The 15,362-nt window shown below is 40.3% G+C and overlaps 1 protein-coding gene across 1 annotated transcript; it reads left to right on the top strand.

Annotated features, from left to right (window-relative positions):
* Window positions 1-12,705: 12,705 nt before the first annotated feature.
* LOC122000240 (stress-associated endoplasmic reticulum protein 2-like) lies at window positions 12,706-15,107 on the top strand. The gene is made up of 3 exons (XM_042554712.1): window positions 12,706-12,840; window positions 14,479-14,635; window positions 14,936-15,107. Exons 1-3 carry the CDS (start codon window positions 12,838-12,840, stop codon window positions 14,980-14,982), a joined length of 207 nt encoding a protein of 68 aa, XP_042410646.1. The 5' UTR covers window positions 12,706-12,837; the 3' UTR covers window positions 14,983-15,107.
* The last annotated feature ends 255 nt before the right edge of the window (window positions 15,108-15,362 follow it).

The following is a 15,362-nucleotide window of genomic DNA, read 5'->3' as shown; positions in this document are numbered from 1 at the left end:
TCAATCTTGTAATTCTATTTTTGAATTGATAGTGATTGCCCATCGAAAGCACCCTCGTGTGCGGGCCTTAGAGTAAGAGTCGTCAAAGGCTCCGAACCAAGTAAATCCTTATGTTCTCTTTGGCTTATTCTTTCTTTTTCGCTATGCCTACTCGCCTTCGAACGTTTTTCGATATTCATCCCCCCTCTATCGATTCATTCACGATCCAACAAACATAACCCTAAGAAGTCTCAGAGTACCTTATAAAGATACACTTCTTACCTCTGGGTCATAATTTTTCATATTCGTGAGTCTTATCATGAACGTAGGCAGCTGACCCCTGTTGGTGCAACCTTAGGTCAAGGTTGACCTGACTCGAGTTGACCTGACTTGAGTTGTGTTTTGATGTTTGACGATGTTTGACGAGAAGAGAGTTGTATTCTTGATGTTTGATAAGAATAGGTGTTTGGGAGATTGTAGGTGCAACCTTAGGTCAAGGTTGACCTGGTTGACCTGATTCGGGAAAAGTCCAAGCAGGTAGCTTGGCACGCGGAAAGTCCAAGTATGGAGACTTGGCACGGGGAAAGTCCAAACAGGGAGTTTGGCACGGGGAAAAGTCCTGGTGAGTTAAGCCAGACAGTCGGAGAAGTCCTGGTGAGTGAAGCCAGGCAGATTGGAAATCCTGGTGAGTGAAGCCAGGTGAAAACCCTAGTGAGTGAAGCTAGGTGAAAGTCCTGGTGAGTTAAGCCGGGCAAGGGAAAATCCAGATGGATCAAGGGTGATCGGACATCTGGTGTTGGGAAGTCCAAGTAGATCAAGGGAGTGATCGGATACTTGGCACGAAGAGGAAAGTCCAAGTGGGTCAAAGGGATTGACCGGACACTTGGTGGGGAGTCTTAGCAGGTCAAGGGAGTGACCGGATGCTAAGCATGATGTACCAATAGGTCAAGGTTGACCGGATATTGGTTTGGAAGGTTTGGGACTTGGTTTGGGCAAAAACCAAGCTCTGGATCGGTCTGCAGACCGATCCAGTGATACGTTTGTGTATCTGATCGGTCTGGTGACCGATCAGATAACAAACAGAAGGCGATCATGGTTCTGTGGGCTTACTGATCGGTCTGGGGACCGATCAGGGACGCTACCACCTGAGGTGGGATCGGTCCGGGGACCGATCAGATTCCACACAGAGAGTTGGACAACTCTCTGTGAAGCCTTCTGATCGGTCTGGGGACCGATCAGCACAGGGCCTGATCGGTCCCCACGACCGATCAGCACAGGGCCTGATCGGTCCCCACGACCGATCAGACAAGCCCCAGACCGATCAGGGTGAAGCCTGATCGGTCTGGATCTAGCCGTTGTGAGTGACAACGGCTAGGTTCTGCGTCTTCTTTCTTCGTTGCAGGTTCTTCGCAGGTATAAATCTAGGTGAAGGGCTGTTGCTGAGTGCTGCTTTTTTTTTTCTTAGAACTTCTGTTCTGGTGCTCTAGAGCTTCTGCTCTTACCTGCTATCAGAGCTTTACTGAGCTCCTCGCTGCTGAAGCTTCGCGTGAGCTTCTCGACTGGATTCTCGTCAGCTGCTGCTGGTGTGAGGTTGCTGCTTCTTCACTCCAGTTAACAAGAAAGGCAAGCAAGTGTTTCATATTGTCTTTTGCTTTCTTGTATCTGTTGTACTCCTTTCTTGTTGTTACAAGTATTGTGGCGAGGTTTCTCCACCCACAAGGAGCATTTATTAGCCGGTTCTCTGGGGACTCATCCACCGACGGATTGATAGGCTTCGTCCACCTTACGGACACGCCGAGGAGTAGGAGTTTATCTCCGAACCTCGTTACATCGGTTTGTTTGAGGTTTGTCTTCTTTCCCTTTCGTTTCTGTGTTTATTTTCCGCTGTGCTAACACGTTTTGTAGAAAGAAACGACGATTTGGGGTCGGCTATTCACACCCCCCTCTCTAGCCTCCGTACGAAGGATCCTAACAAGTGGTATCAGAGCAAGGTTGCTCTTCATCGGATTAACACCCGGGGGAGAACAAGATAGAGAATGGATCGACTCGGAGAAGACATCACGTTTCCACCATTCTACGAGTGCTGCGCTTCGCGTATTGGAAGGTAAGAATGAGGTATTTTCTTATGACTAACATTGAAAATTGGAGTTGTGTTCAATTAGGTTTCAAGTCTCCGATGGACAAGAAAGGAGAAACCCTAGAGAAGAAGGAGTGGACCAAGGAGCAAATCCACCAATCAACCATCAATGATGAGGTAACGAAAATCATTGAATTTTCTTTACCTAATGACATTTTGCGTAGAATAGGTGGTTACAACAACGCCAAGGAGTTGTGGAACAATTTGGCCAAGCTCCATGAAGAAAGTTCCATTTCAAGTCATGAAGAGGAGTCAAGTGAGCTAAGTAGCTCACACCATGGGGATGTGGATTTAGAAGTTGAGGGCCACTCAACATCTAAAGAAGAAGAGGAGGAGATTTCTTCTTCAAGTTCGGAGCAAGAAGAAGAAGTTTCTACCTTCGGAAGGGATGAAGGAGAGAGCGTTCATCTATCCTCAAACCTAGGTAACTCAAGCCATTTAATTTCTAGCAAATTACACATAATGTGCTTTGAGTGTAGGGAGTATGGACATTACAAGAGTAAGTGTCCAAGGAGGATTAGGAAGACTCCACCGGCACCAAAAGTCAAGGAAGCCGGAGTCCCGATACGCAAAGGCAAGGAGCACGTGGTGTGCTTTCAATGTAAGCGAAGGGGACATTATCGGAGCCAATGTCCAAGGGGGAGGCAACCTCACAAGGACAAAAGATCGAGCACATGTATAGGGGGAGCTAGGGCAAACCCTAAGGTAATCTCTAAGGCACATTCTTGCAATTCTAGTAGGATGCATGCTAGTAGCCTTATTGCTATTGTCAAGAATGATAAGCATGTTAATTCTATGAACCAATATATGTGCTTAGGTGCCAAAGATGTTAGTCTAGATAAGGATAACACTAAGAAAGCCAACCCTAGGATTAACTCATCTAAGGTTAAGGGAAACCTAGATAGAAATCCCAAATCATCTAGACATATGCCTAGGAATACCTCAAAGAAAAATGAAAAATTAAAAATTGAGGTATTAGAGAAGGAGAATCAAGTCTTGAGGTCAAGACTTGATACTTTGGAAAAGGCTCTTAAGAACTTGGAGAAGTCATCTCTAGGGTTTAAGGGTCAAAAACCAATGTCCAAGGACAAGAAAGGTTTGGGTCACAAACCTAAGTCCCAAGTGGTCAAGCCCACTTATCACAATGTTCCATTCGATTATGGAACAAAATCTAGGGCTAGGAAGACCATCACCAAGGTCACAAGGGGAGTCACCCCTAGAGTTGATCTTGATGAGTCCCAAATGACCAAGGCTTTAAAGCCTAAGAGGGTCATTAGGAGGATTGCTAGGGAAGTCATCCCTAGTGAATATTTAGTGAACCCAATGAGCTCCAATAGGTATTGGGTTCCTAGGAGCGTGATTTCATCACACTAGATGAGTTAGGGTGTGCCAACCTTACTTGAATAGGTAGTTAACCTAATCATGGCAAAAGGTGGCACTTTAGGATTTTTCAAGGTATAATCAAGCCTTGAAAATGAAATTAAGAATTATTCCTAAGGTGATTAGGATGTGCCAATCTCATTTGAGGAGTTTTCTAGGATCAATCTAATTGGCACATTGTGATCTAAAATTCTTTAGTATATGATTTTAGGTCTATTACACTTAGGAATATAGAACCTATGGCAAAATGATCAAAATTATCAAAAATGGCAACTAAGGCTAGAATTAGGTATTTTCTATACCTTTATGTGCTATTTGCCATATATTGTTTGCCATATGCCATGTCATGACATCATATTTAGTTTATGATCATTTAAAATGTCATGATAATGCTTAGGTTATCTATATGTCATGCTTTATTTAAGTTTCATATTTTATGCCATGACATCATGATATTGGCACATGTTTTCATTTATGATATCTTTTTATGCCATGTCATCATTTCTTGCATTTATAATCAATGAAATTGATCTAAGGATAAACAACACAATTTGATACGGAGATCAAGTTGTTGTTTTAGAAAATGCATGAAAACTTAGCCTAAGATAACCTAAACCCATATCTCACATCAAAATTGACTTGGATGTGTTTTATACACCTTAGATGTGTGTGAGATATTAGGATCATGAGTTAGGATCAAGGTGCATAGTTCTTGTACCTAGATGAGCCTAATTCGAAATTGGGGATCATAGGGAAAGCTTATGTACAAGTCATGTACATATAGCCCTAAGATTGTGGTCCTAAATTAAAATGTTTAAAATCATTTTGAAATTGGTTTGAAAAACCTTGATGAAGCTTTTCTAGTGATAGCATTCATCATTGAGCAAATTGATACAAAGATGAGTTAACTTTGAACTATTTCAAAGACTTTTGAACTTTGTATCAAGATTTGAAAATGGAAGTTATTTTCATAGAAAACTATTTTTCCTTGATAGTATATGGTATGAGGAATGTATCCTCAAAATTTCATAATTTTTTGAATTTTCTGGAATTTATTGTGAGTTTCGAATTTCGGGAGAAGAAAAATCGAAACCCTGGATCTGAACTTGGATCGGTCACTGGACCGATCCAGGGAAGGCTGGATCGGTCTGGGGACCGATCCAGAGGGGTCCTGATCGGTCCGGTGACCGATCAGGCGCGCTGAATTTGCTGAATTTCGACTGTGGTCTGAAATTTCAGCTGTGGGAGTTGAGTTTCGGGTTTCTAAAGGTTTGAAACTCTCCAAGACATTGTTGGTGCAATGGTCAAGGGGGAGTTGACCTTTAGGGGGAGTCTTAACTAATTGTCAAGGGGGAGTTGACTTTTAGGGGGAGTTTTTACTCCTTAAGACTTTTGAGGATTAGTGATATGAGATTGTCACTAAGTTGAGTGTTGAGTTTAGTATCAAGGGGGAAATTAAGGGTTTCAATGAAAGGTATGGGACTTTCATTAGGAAGAAACTCTTGACCTTGATTCCCTCTTTTTGATGTGTGTCAAAAAGGGGGAGAGATGTCCCAAGGGGGAGAGTGTGGGTTTTGGAATAATGTTCAAGGAAGAACATTGGAAAACCTAAGTTAGGTTATCGGGTTAACCTAACTTGATTTTGAATTTTGTCAAACATCAAAAACGGGGAGATTGTTGGTGCAACCTTAGGTCAAGGTTGACCTGGTTGACCTGACTCGAGTTGTGTTTTGATGTTTGACGATGTTTGACGAGAAGAGAGTTGTATTCTTGATGTTTGACAAGAATAGGTGTTTGGGAGATTGTAGGTGCAACCTTAGGTCAAGGTTGACCTGGTTGACCTGATTCGGGAAAAGTCCAAGCAGGTAGCTTGGCACGCGGAAAGTCCAAGTATGGAGACTTGGCACGGGGAAAGTCCAAACAGGGAGTTTGGCACGGGGAAAAGTCCTGGTAAGTTAAGCCAGGCAGTCGGAGAAGTCCTGGTGAGTGAAGCCAGGCAGATTGGAAATCCTGGTGAGTGAAGCCAGGTGAAAACCCTAGTGAGTGAAGCTAGGTGAAAGTCCTGGTGAGTTAAGCCGGGCAAGGGAAAATCCAGATGGATTAAGGGTGATCGGACATCTGGTGTTGGGAAGTCCAAGTAGATCAAGGGAGTGATCGGATACTTGGCACGAAGAGGAAAGTCCAAGTGGGTCAAAGGGATTGACCGGACACTTGGTGGGGAGTCTTAGCAGGTCAAGGGAGTGACCGGATGCTAAGCATGATGTACCAATAGGTCAAGGTTGACCGGATATTGGTTTGGAAGGTTTGGGACTTGGTTTGGGCAAAAACCAAGCTCTGGATCGGTCTGCAGACCGATCCAGTGATACGTTTGTGTATCTGATCGGTCTGGTGACCGATCAGATAACAAACAGAAGGCGATCATGGTTCTGTGGGCTTACTGATCGGTCTGGGGACCGATCAGCATGGAGCCTGATCGGTCCCCGGGACCGATCAGGGACGCTACCACCTGAGGTGGGATCGGTCCGATCAGAGAGTTGGACAACTCTCTGTGAAGTTCTGATCGGTCCGGGGACCGATCAGCACAGGACCTGATCGGTCCCCACGACCGATCAAGCCCGGACCGATCGGGTGCGATCTGGATCTAGCCGTTGTGAGTGACAACGGCTAGGTTCTGCGTCTTCTGTCTTCGTTGCAGGTTCTTCGCAGGTATAAATCTAGGTGAAGGGCTGCTGCTGAGTGCTGCTTTTTTTTTTTTTCTTAGAACTTCTGTTCTGGTGCTCTAGAGCTTCTGCTCTTACCTGCTATCAGAGCTTTGCTGAGCTCCTCGCTGCTGAAGCTTCGCGTGAGCTTCTCGACTGGATTCTCGTCAGCTGCTGCTGGTGTGAGGTTGCTGCTTCTTCACTCCAGTCAACAAGAAAGGCAAGCAAGTGTTTCATATTGTCTTTTGCTTTCTTGTATCTGTTGTACTCCTTTCTTGTTGTTACAAGTATTGTGGCGAGGTTTCTCCACCCACAAGGAGCATTTATTAGCCGGTTCTCCGGGGACTCATCCACCGACGGATTGATAGGCTTCGTCCACCTTACGGACACGCCGAGGAGTAGGAGTTTATCTCCGAACCTCGTTACATCGGTTTGTTTGAGGTTTGTCTTCTTTCCCTTTCGTTTCTGTGTTTATTTTCCGCTGCGCTAACACGTTTTGTAGAAAGAAACGACGATTTGGGGTCGGCTATTCACACCCCCCTCTCTAGCCTCCGTACGAAGGATCCTAACAACCCCAAGGTCTCAAATTACTTAAATCTGGCTTTCTGCCTGTCCAACGTTCATGTGGGGTAGATGAAACTGATTTTGAAGGCACTTTGTTAAGTATATAGGTCACAACTAATAATGTATCTCCCCAATAGGAGATTGGCAAATTAGCTTGCGCCATCATAGATCTAACCATTTCAAGAAGAGTCCTATTTCTTCTTTCAGCAACCCCATTTTGCTGTGGAGTTCCAGGGATAGTTAGCTGTCTAATAATCCCTTTCTCATTACACATTGTCTTGAACTGATCAGACAAATATTCTCCTCCACGATCAGTGCGCAAGGTTTTAACCTTACGTTCCAATTGATTATCAACTTCGTTCAAGTAACGAATAAAGCAATCCAATGCCTCAGATTTGTAAGAAATTAAATACACATGACCAAAACGTGTGAAGTCATCGATAAATGTAATGAAATAAGAACTCTCATTTCTAGCTTTCATATTCATTGGACCACAAATATCCGAATGAATTAATTGCAATGATGATTCAGCCCTAATAGCCTTACCAAATGGTTTTCTAGTCCTCTTTCCCGCAAGACAATGCTCACATATAGACAAGTTAATCTTAGCATGAGTGCCTAATAGGCCCTCCTTAGCTAATCTATTCATTCGTTCTTGTCCTATATGTCCCAATCTAGTATGCCAAATTTCATCATTAACATAAGCATTACTAGTAAGAGCAATGTTTGAAAAACAACCATTATTATTTGGTTTTACATTAAGAAACATAAAACCATTTGTTACATAACCATATCCAATTAACACGGAGTTAATTCGAAGTTCCACACAACGGCTATAAAAATTTACATTGTAACCTAAATCAAGAAGACAAATAACGGAAATCAGATTCTGTCGAATCTCAGGAGTGTACAGGGCATCATGTAGAAACAAGGTGCCTCCACCACGTAGGTTAAGCTTGCAAGTGTCAATTCCTTTGACTTCAATTCTTGCATTGTTTCCTACATATATCCATTTGTTGCCAGCTGGTACCCGACGGTACTCCATATATGTAGCTCGATCACGAGCTACGTGGTTCGTTGCTCCTGAATCTACAATCCACAAAGGATACGAATCAGCTAACAACATTGTACTTGCAACATATTGCTCGTGGAAAGAAGACAAAAATGGATCTACCTTTTTAGGCTCAGTACAATCCCGAGCAAAATGGCCCTTCTTGCCACAGTTGAAGCAAGTCAACCTGCTCTTAGGTTTTTGTCCATATTTCTTTCCTTTCTTCTTGATTTGGTTTTTCACAACAACAGCATTAGCCTCCTTTCCTTTCCCCTTTCCTTTCTTAAACCACTTGTTCTTATTCTTGGAACGAGAACCTTCAGCTACAAAAGCTTGACCCGAAATCCTTGCTGATTCAATCCTCTCCGCCTCAAGTTCCACATGGTGTGAGACATCAGTGAAAGTCTTGATACTCTCACTATGGGTTAGGTTCTGTTTCATTGTTTCCCAAGAATCAGGAAGGGAACGGATAACTGCCTGAACCTGTTGTTCATCGGTCAACGTATAACCAGTAGTCTTAAGCTCTCGAATCATGTTACCCATCTCCCTGAGATGTTGGGCCATGGTAACATTCGAGCGCTTTTTATAACTATCAAACTTGATAGTTAGCTGACGGAGCTTACTCAGACTGACTCCACTGTACTTCTCTCTAAGGGCTACCCAGACAGCATGAGCCAATGGTAATGGCTCATATTCAAACACTAGGTCATCCACCATTGAACTAATCAATATTCTCTTAGCAATGGAGTCCTTCCTTTTCCATGCCTTATAGGCATCAAGGTCACGTCTGTGCTGTGCTGAAGAACCATCAACCGGTTCCTCCATAATTTGGTTTACAGCCTCTAGAACTTCTTGTTCCTCAAGAACATATTGTATCTTGAGGTGCCAGATTTTGTAGTTATCCCCATATAATTTTTCACCCTTATTGAGTTCAGCTATGATGTTTTTAGTTGTTATGATCTACATAAATAAATTATTTATTTATTATTTCAATGTAATTCATATATGTGCAACTATTTATTGACTCGGTGTAAATTAGAGTTAGTTTACAAAATCAAGTGATAACATTGTTTCCACTCATCATTTGTATGTTCTAATCTAATCAACACGATCAATCATATTACACATATCCCATCTAATGAACGAATCATTATTAAAATGATCTAATCATTTTTCATATGAACTAATCATATGGATATATGAACAAATCATATTCACATGAACTAATCATGTCATGAAATGAACTAATCATTTCCAAGTTTGTTAACATATAACATAACTTCTCATTATTTAATTCTATTCATACATAACGACATAAATTATTACATGATTCAAAAACTAGATGAACTTACACTGTTCGTACATAACGACAGTAAACAGAACACTAGTAAACTAGATAAGTTAGCACTGCTCCCACTAGGACAAACACTAGTATAGCAGCCAACACTATCCCTATTAACCTGGACTCATTTGGGATAATCTCAGATGGGGTAGCTTCAGGATTCTACATCAGATCCATTTCTGGATCTTCCTCGAGCATCTCCTAGTCCTCTTCAGACTCTTCAGGCTCTTCTTCATCCATATGGTGAAGTAGTTCCTTACATAGTACTGAATATGTGACTCGTCCTTCATGACGCCCCCATACATTGTCTGCTATTATCCTAGGATACTCTGGCAATGAATGCATCAATGCCCAGATCCTATAACTGTCTAGGACTGGAAACTCTTCTTTCTCAAGTTTCCAAAATAGTCTATCCAGTCGTCTAACATGTCCGTCAATTCTATAAGCAGACTTATACTCTATCTCTTGAATCTCCTCTCGGAGCTGGTTTCGCCGCACTTCACGACGAGTCAATATGGTAATCGTCCGTTCCATCTAAAAAATTAAATTTAAATAAGTCAATACAAAACTGACTAACCAGTTTAATTCAATTTATACAGGCATACCATCATTATAAATCAAGAAAAATAAATCTTCTTGATTTTCAGGAGTTTAAGTCGACTGATCCATTAGACCGGTTAATCAGGAGTCCGGATGTTAAACTTAGTCTATTGTCTTCATTAGAACTAATCTAATTGGACCTATGTTCTGTTATTGTTTAAGCTCATTTGAGTCAATCACAGACTTATTAATCAAACTCAGGTTCGTTTGATTCGTCCAATTGCCCATTGGATTAAGTCTGACTCATTAGAACAAATCTAATGTTTCTGATCAAATCTGACACAACGGAACTAATCCGGTCATATTTGATCAACCCAACTTCTATAATCAAGATCACCCTAATTAATTCAATAATAAACCGAGCTGGTTAAACCAACAAATAATTTGAACCAGCTTTAGGTATCATTGAATCAATTTGGTCTGCTTAAATCAATTAATAATTTAAACCAGACCTGAGTTTGATCGACCAAATTGGTCTGGTTCCATTTTTAGTAAATTTAACCATAAATTAATTAAATATTTCTTTATTAATTAATAATATATTTCTATGTATATTTAATTAATTAATAAACATATTTAATTAACCTCCACTTTTCATGTGAAGAAGGAAATTTAAAAAACAACATGCATGCATGCTTTTTTTTTTCTTACACGTTTTTTTTTAATCTTCAGTCGATTCAAACTTGACATTAAATCGATTCAAATAAAAAAAATACTGTGCTTCGAAAAAAAACTACTGTGCACGCATTTAATCGATTCATGAATCGATTCAGTGAGTTTTTCTCACTGTGCTTCGTCAAAAACTGTTCGCGTTTTTTTCGATCGATCCGTGAATCGATCCAACAACTATGCGCGATTTTGAATCGATTGAAATACAATTTCAATCGATTCAATTCAATTGAATTGATTGGTTAATCGATTCAATTGATGAATAGTATGCACTGTTCATCGTCTTCTTCGTGACAGAAGAGGAAAAACGCGAGTTTTTTTCGCGTCGATTTTCATGCTTTCAAAATCATGCATGCTCTGATGTCATTGTTGGTAGTTTTGAGAGCATGAAACAACAATTAAATAAAGATAAAATAATGCGATAATTATAATCACTTACAGTGATTTCCCGAAGTCGCAACTGAAGACCCGCCGAAGACGTCGCTGCTTCTGTCGCCGAGAAGATCACCACACGGAACCTTCTCGAACTCTTCCATCGACCAAATCCCAGCCTCTGGGTGTTCCCTCTGCTCGCCGATCTCATCGCAAAGCTCTCTGATCACCTCCACAACGCTTGCTCGCTCTTCACCCCCGATTAGCTCCACACCCTTATCACGATTGCTCTTGGACGCCATCTTATATAGCTAGCAAAACATCGATTACCAATCGATGCTTTGATGGCTAGCTTTCAATGGAGGAAGATGAAGGATCGGCACCCCTTCATCTTCCCGACGTTGCAATTGATGCAACGTCTAACAACAACCGCCCACCAGTGGTTTCCTCCAGGACACCATAGCATCGCCTCTCTTGACGCCTCATCGTAGGCCACCTCTGGCCATCCGCACTGTCATATGCTTTCGGGCCTCCGAGTCCTTGATGCTATTGTGCTCCGATTTGACTTGTTATGTTCCAGCTTCGTGCCAATGTTGTGTTCCGACCTTTGTGCAGTTATGGTATCTCGACCTGCATGCCAATATCATATCCTGACCTGTGTGCCACTGTTACATCTTGGCATGCGTGCCGATATCATGACCTACGTGTCGTTATTAGGTCCTGGCCATCATGTCGCCTTCCAAGTCTAGGCCGCGTTCGGCTCCATACCGTCAGATCCAGCTCCTCATCCGGCTCGCATTCATTTACTCTTCCGGATCACGGCAATCTGATTAACGCCACAACCAGCTCACCAATCCACCAAAGGGCGCCCCCTGGGTCAGGGTACGTTTACCGTATTCACTCTTCATTCATTTCATTATTATACTCTTAGCATGTTTCTTATATATTCGTTGGATCTGTCTTGAGCATCGGGTTTCCAGAGACTGAGATAGTCTGACCTTGTCTGTAGGTAGCATTGACCAGAAGACTTCTGACGACTTGGTGCACATAGAAGCCAACTCAGTATACCCCCCCCCCTTCCGAGTCATAGTGATTCAATCAATATTCCGACCACGTCACTTTAGTAGTATGTCTGATTCAATTTTCGGATAGGATCACAATAAAATTTAGATATTTGTAGCCAAGCACTTTTTGCTATCTCAGGAGTCAATGAATAATTACCTGGCTAAGGTTAACACCTAATCAGAGGGCTCCGGTCTTGTTCTGGCATAGTCCCTTTGATGCTTCAGTGAAACTTTGGAAAAGAAAATATAGATAATGCAGAATGAACGAGAGCATTTGTTAAAAAGAGAAAAACATAATCCCTTCATTCAATTACTCATTCCCTTTTGTAGCCTTCATCGAGTAACAACACTCATTACACATCATCATTGATTGCCTTCTTTGTTTGTCATTTCTTCCTAAAATAATATAAGTTAAACCTCCCCGCCCCTCCTTCTAGCCCAAATCTCCAATGTCGAGCATCGCTAGATTGCAAGCTCGATTCTCAGGTGACAGACATTATTTATTCCCGAGCTGGAGTGTCAAACATCTTACGTTTTTCAAGCCATACTACGCCTGAGGCTTGAGTACGGAGCCCAATACTTTCCTTCAATCCTTTTCCTTTCGAGAAAATGTATTAACTTTCTCACAAGCATAAGCATGATCTCAAGCATTTTGCAACAATAAAAAACACAATGATTTTCTAATACAATTTCCGTTTGTAACATTTAGATCGATCAGTTATAAAAATAATTTAAAAAGAAAAAATTAGGATGGAAATGGGTTTTTATTTTTTTCCTATAATAACAATGCTTTTCTATTTTTACCCTTAATGCAGCGATAAATACGCCAAGTTTTTGAAGGGCTAAATAGTTAAATGACCTTGGGGGAGACAAGACAAGCTAACGGCGCTGCAGTCGCGAGCAGACAAGAGAACGGCTGGGGGTGATCGCTGCTGCATTCCTCTTCGTTTCGCTGATTCGAGCCCTAACCCAAAGGCGACATGGTAACGCATCTCTTCTCCTTTCAAACCCTAATTTCCTTTCAACGAATCCCAGCATTTTCCCGCCTTGCTCTCGGTTTTAGTGTATTTCTGCAGCGCCACAGAGTGATCTATCTCTGGAGTCGGGAGTTTTCTTCTGGAGTGTTTTTTTTTTTTTTTTATAAAATATAGTTTCCAGTTGGATAGTTTTCGCTCTATCTTGTGTTTCTCTATTTTCAAGAAGATATATATATATATACACACGCACACTACAGCAGATGATCTTCTTCCCTAGAATTGTTCCTTTTGTTCGATTAGGGTTTCATGATTTTTTTAAAAAAAATCTCTTTCCTTCGTTTTCTATACGATCTCTGGATCGGATTACAAGATTTTCAATTGGGAGAGAGTAGCAATTGATAAGGTGGAACAGTATCGAATAGGGCTAGTTTATCTGTCTTTCAGAAGTTTTAAAATTGTTCCTTCCGTGTCTATATGCATTTTGGTTGAACAAGTTGGATACATAGAACCCACGATAGTTGGATTTGTTCATCAGTTCGAGTTTAAAAATATTTTCATCAAATTTGCTCAAGTCTAAGAACTAGTTTACATGCTTACACCAAAGATATTTGGTCTAGTGGTATGCAAGTTAGATTTGGAGGCCTTACTAAAAGCTCCGGTTCTGAATTAGGAATATATTGGAATACTAGTTTCAAATTATCTTCATTTTAATCTACACCAGATATTCAAACACTAATATAAAAATACATTCAGTATAATTAATAAACAACAATCGAGTTAGAACAATAACACCAACCCAGTTTTAGACTCACCATCTTTTCCATAAGAACTACAAGATCTATATAATAATACAAGAAGCAAATAGCTTTTAGTTGAATAATAGCCTGGACGCGTAGTCATTTGCTTAAAGAGTGTTGAGTTTTCCACCCCATATGTTTGGCAGAAATTTAACTCTCCAAATAGACCAGAAGTTCTTTTGATAAAACAAATAGAAGTTAGCCCATCCAAAAACCTAAACATATTCTTTTGGAGAATCTTTATCGATTCATGTTGGCTCATTGTAGTCAATTCTAATATGAAAGCCAATTCTATTTTGTGATAACTATTGTTACATTAATTTAGATGGGTTAAATAAAAGAAAAGTTAATTCATTTTATTTAGTTTAAATTTCCCTGATAGAATAATTTCACAATGTGCAACACAGACACGACCTGAAGGGTTGTGAGAAAAATGAAAGCTTAATGCTATTGTTAATCTATTGAAAGTTGATAAGTTTGCGATAAGATTTTTTTTTTTCTTTTTAAATTGTTTGAACTCTTTGTAAGCTGCACTTGGTAAAGACCACAGAGCATATCTGCAAGAAAATCATATAGCTATCTATATCGATGTCATCCTATGTTTTTTTTTTTTGCTTTATATGATAATATAAAAACTCTTGAATTATTTACTCATGTCAGTGCTATGAACACAAGTAGTAATACTTGAATAATGTCATCATTAAGTGTCATTGAGACTATTGTCTCTCCTACCAAATTGTTTCTCATATTCATCTTTCTTTTGTGAATGAACTATACCCCTCTTGAATTTCACTTATGCTTGTTCATCTTCTGATAATGGTTTTATCGATGGGATTGGTTCGTACAGACTACATCCAGGCGCCTCGCTGACAGGAAAATTGCCAAGTTTCAACGAAACATCACAAGGAGTGGCTCGGCTGCTGACACGGCAGGAAAGAAAGGAAAGGACTACCCTGTTGGCCCGATCGTGCTGGGGTTCTTTGTCTTTGTGGTTATTGGATCATGTATGTTCGGTACACCTCTCAATCGAAAAATATCAGAAGCTCTGTTTTTCTGTCTGATCACTTATATGTTTTCTATCTTTGAGGATTCCTTTTTTTTCCTCCAAACTGTTCTCATTGTCTTTGCTAGGATATTGGATTTCTATGATTTTAGTTTATTTAGTGCTAGGATTAATTCCTCGAATTAAATTGATATATAACACTATTTAGGAAGATGAAATTCGTGATAAGATCAAAGATTGAGCACTTGTATGAATCATGAATGTTCCCAGGTCTCACTGCTTTTTTGTTCTTCGTTTTCAGCTCTGTTCCAGATAATAAGAACAGCGATGAGTGGAGGATTTGCCTGAAGTCAAAAAGGATGCAATTCCCGGTCAACTCTGAAGCTGAGAAATCTTTGGTTTTCAAGCACTATGTAAAAGCAAAAATGTCCTAAGACTTTTTTTCTCATAATAAAGAGGGCGTTGACCGAGTATCTTTGTTCTAACTGCTTTTACATGTTTATCCTTGTTCTATAGATAGTTAAAAACCGGAATAAAAGGGCTCTATATTTTTAAAGAATAAAAGGGATTTTTTTTAAAAAAAAAACACACTTAAACATGGTGTTTTTGTTTTTTGTTGTTGTAAAATAAATATATTAAAAATAAATTAATACAATTTGATTAAAAAGATTTATGTATGGAATATTTTTATAATAATTTTTTTATCGACTTAGTTAATTAATTATTAT

The sequence above is a fragment of the Zingiber officinale genome, chromosome 7A, assembly GCF_018446385.1.
Source record: "Zingiber officinale cultivar Zhangliang chromosome 7A, Zo_v1.1, whole genome shotgun sequence".
In the NCBI taxonomy this organism is placed as follows: Eukaryota; Viridiplantae; Streptophyta; class Magnoliopsida; order Zingiberales; family Zingiberaceae; genus Zingiber; species Zingiber officinale.
This window is presented reverse-complemented; position numbering and strand designations above follow the sequence as displayed.

What these genes read in the sequence shown, in the direction of transcription:
- LOC122000240 (XM_042554712.1), top strand. An exon ending in CTTTGTGGTTATTGGATCAT is followed by an intron (nt 14,636 to 14,935) that starts GTATGTTCGGTA and finishes CTTCGTTTTCAG; the next exon opens with CTCTGTTCCAGATAATAAGA.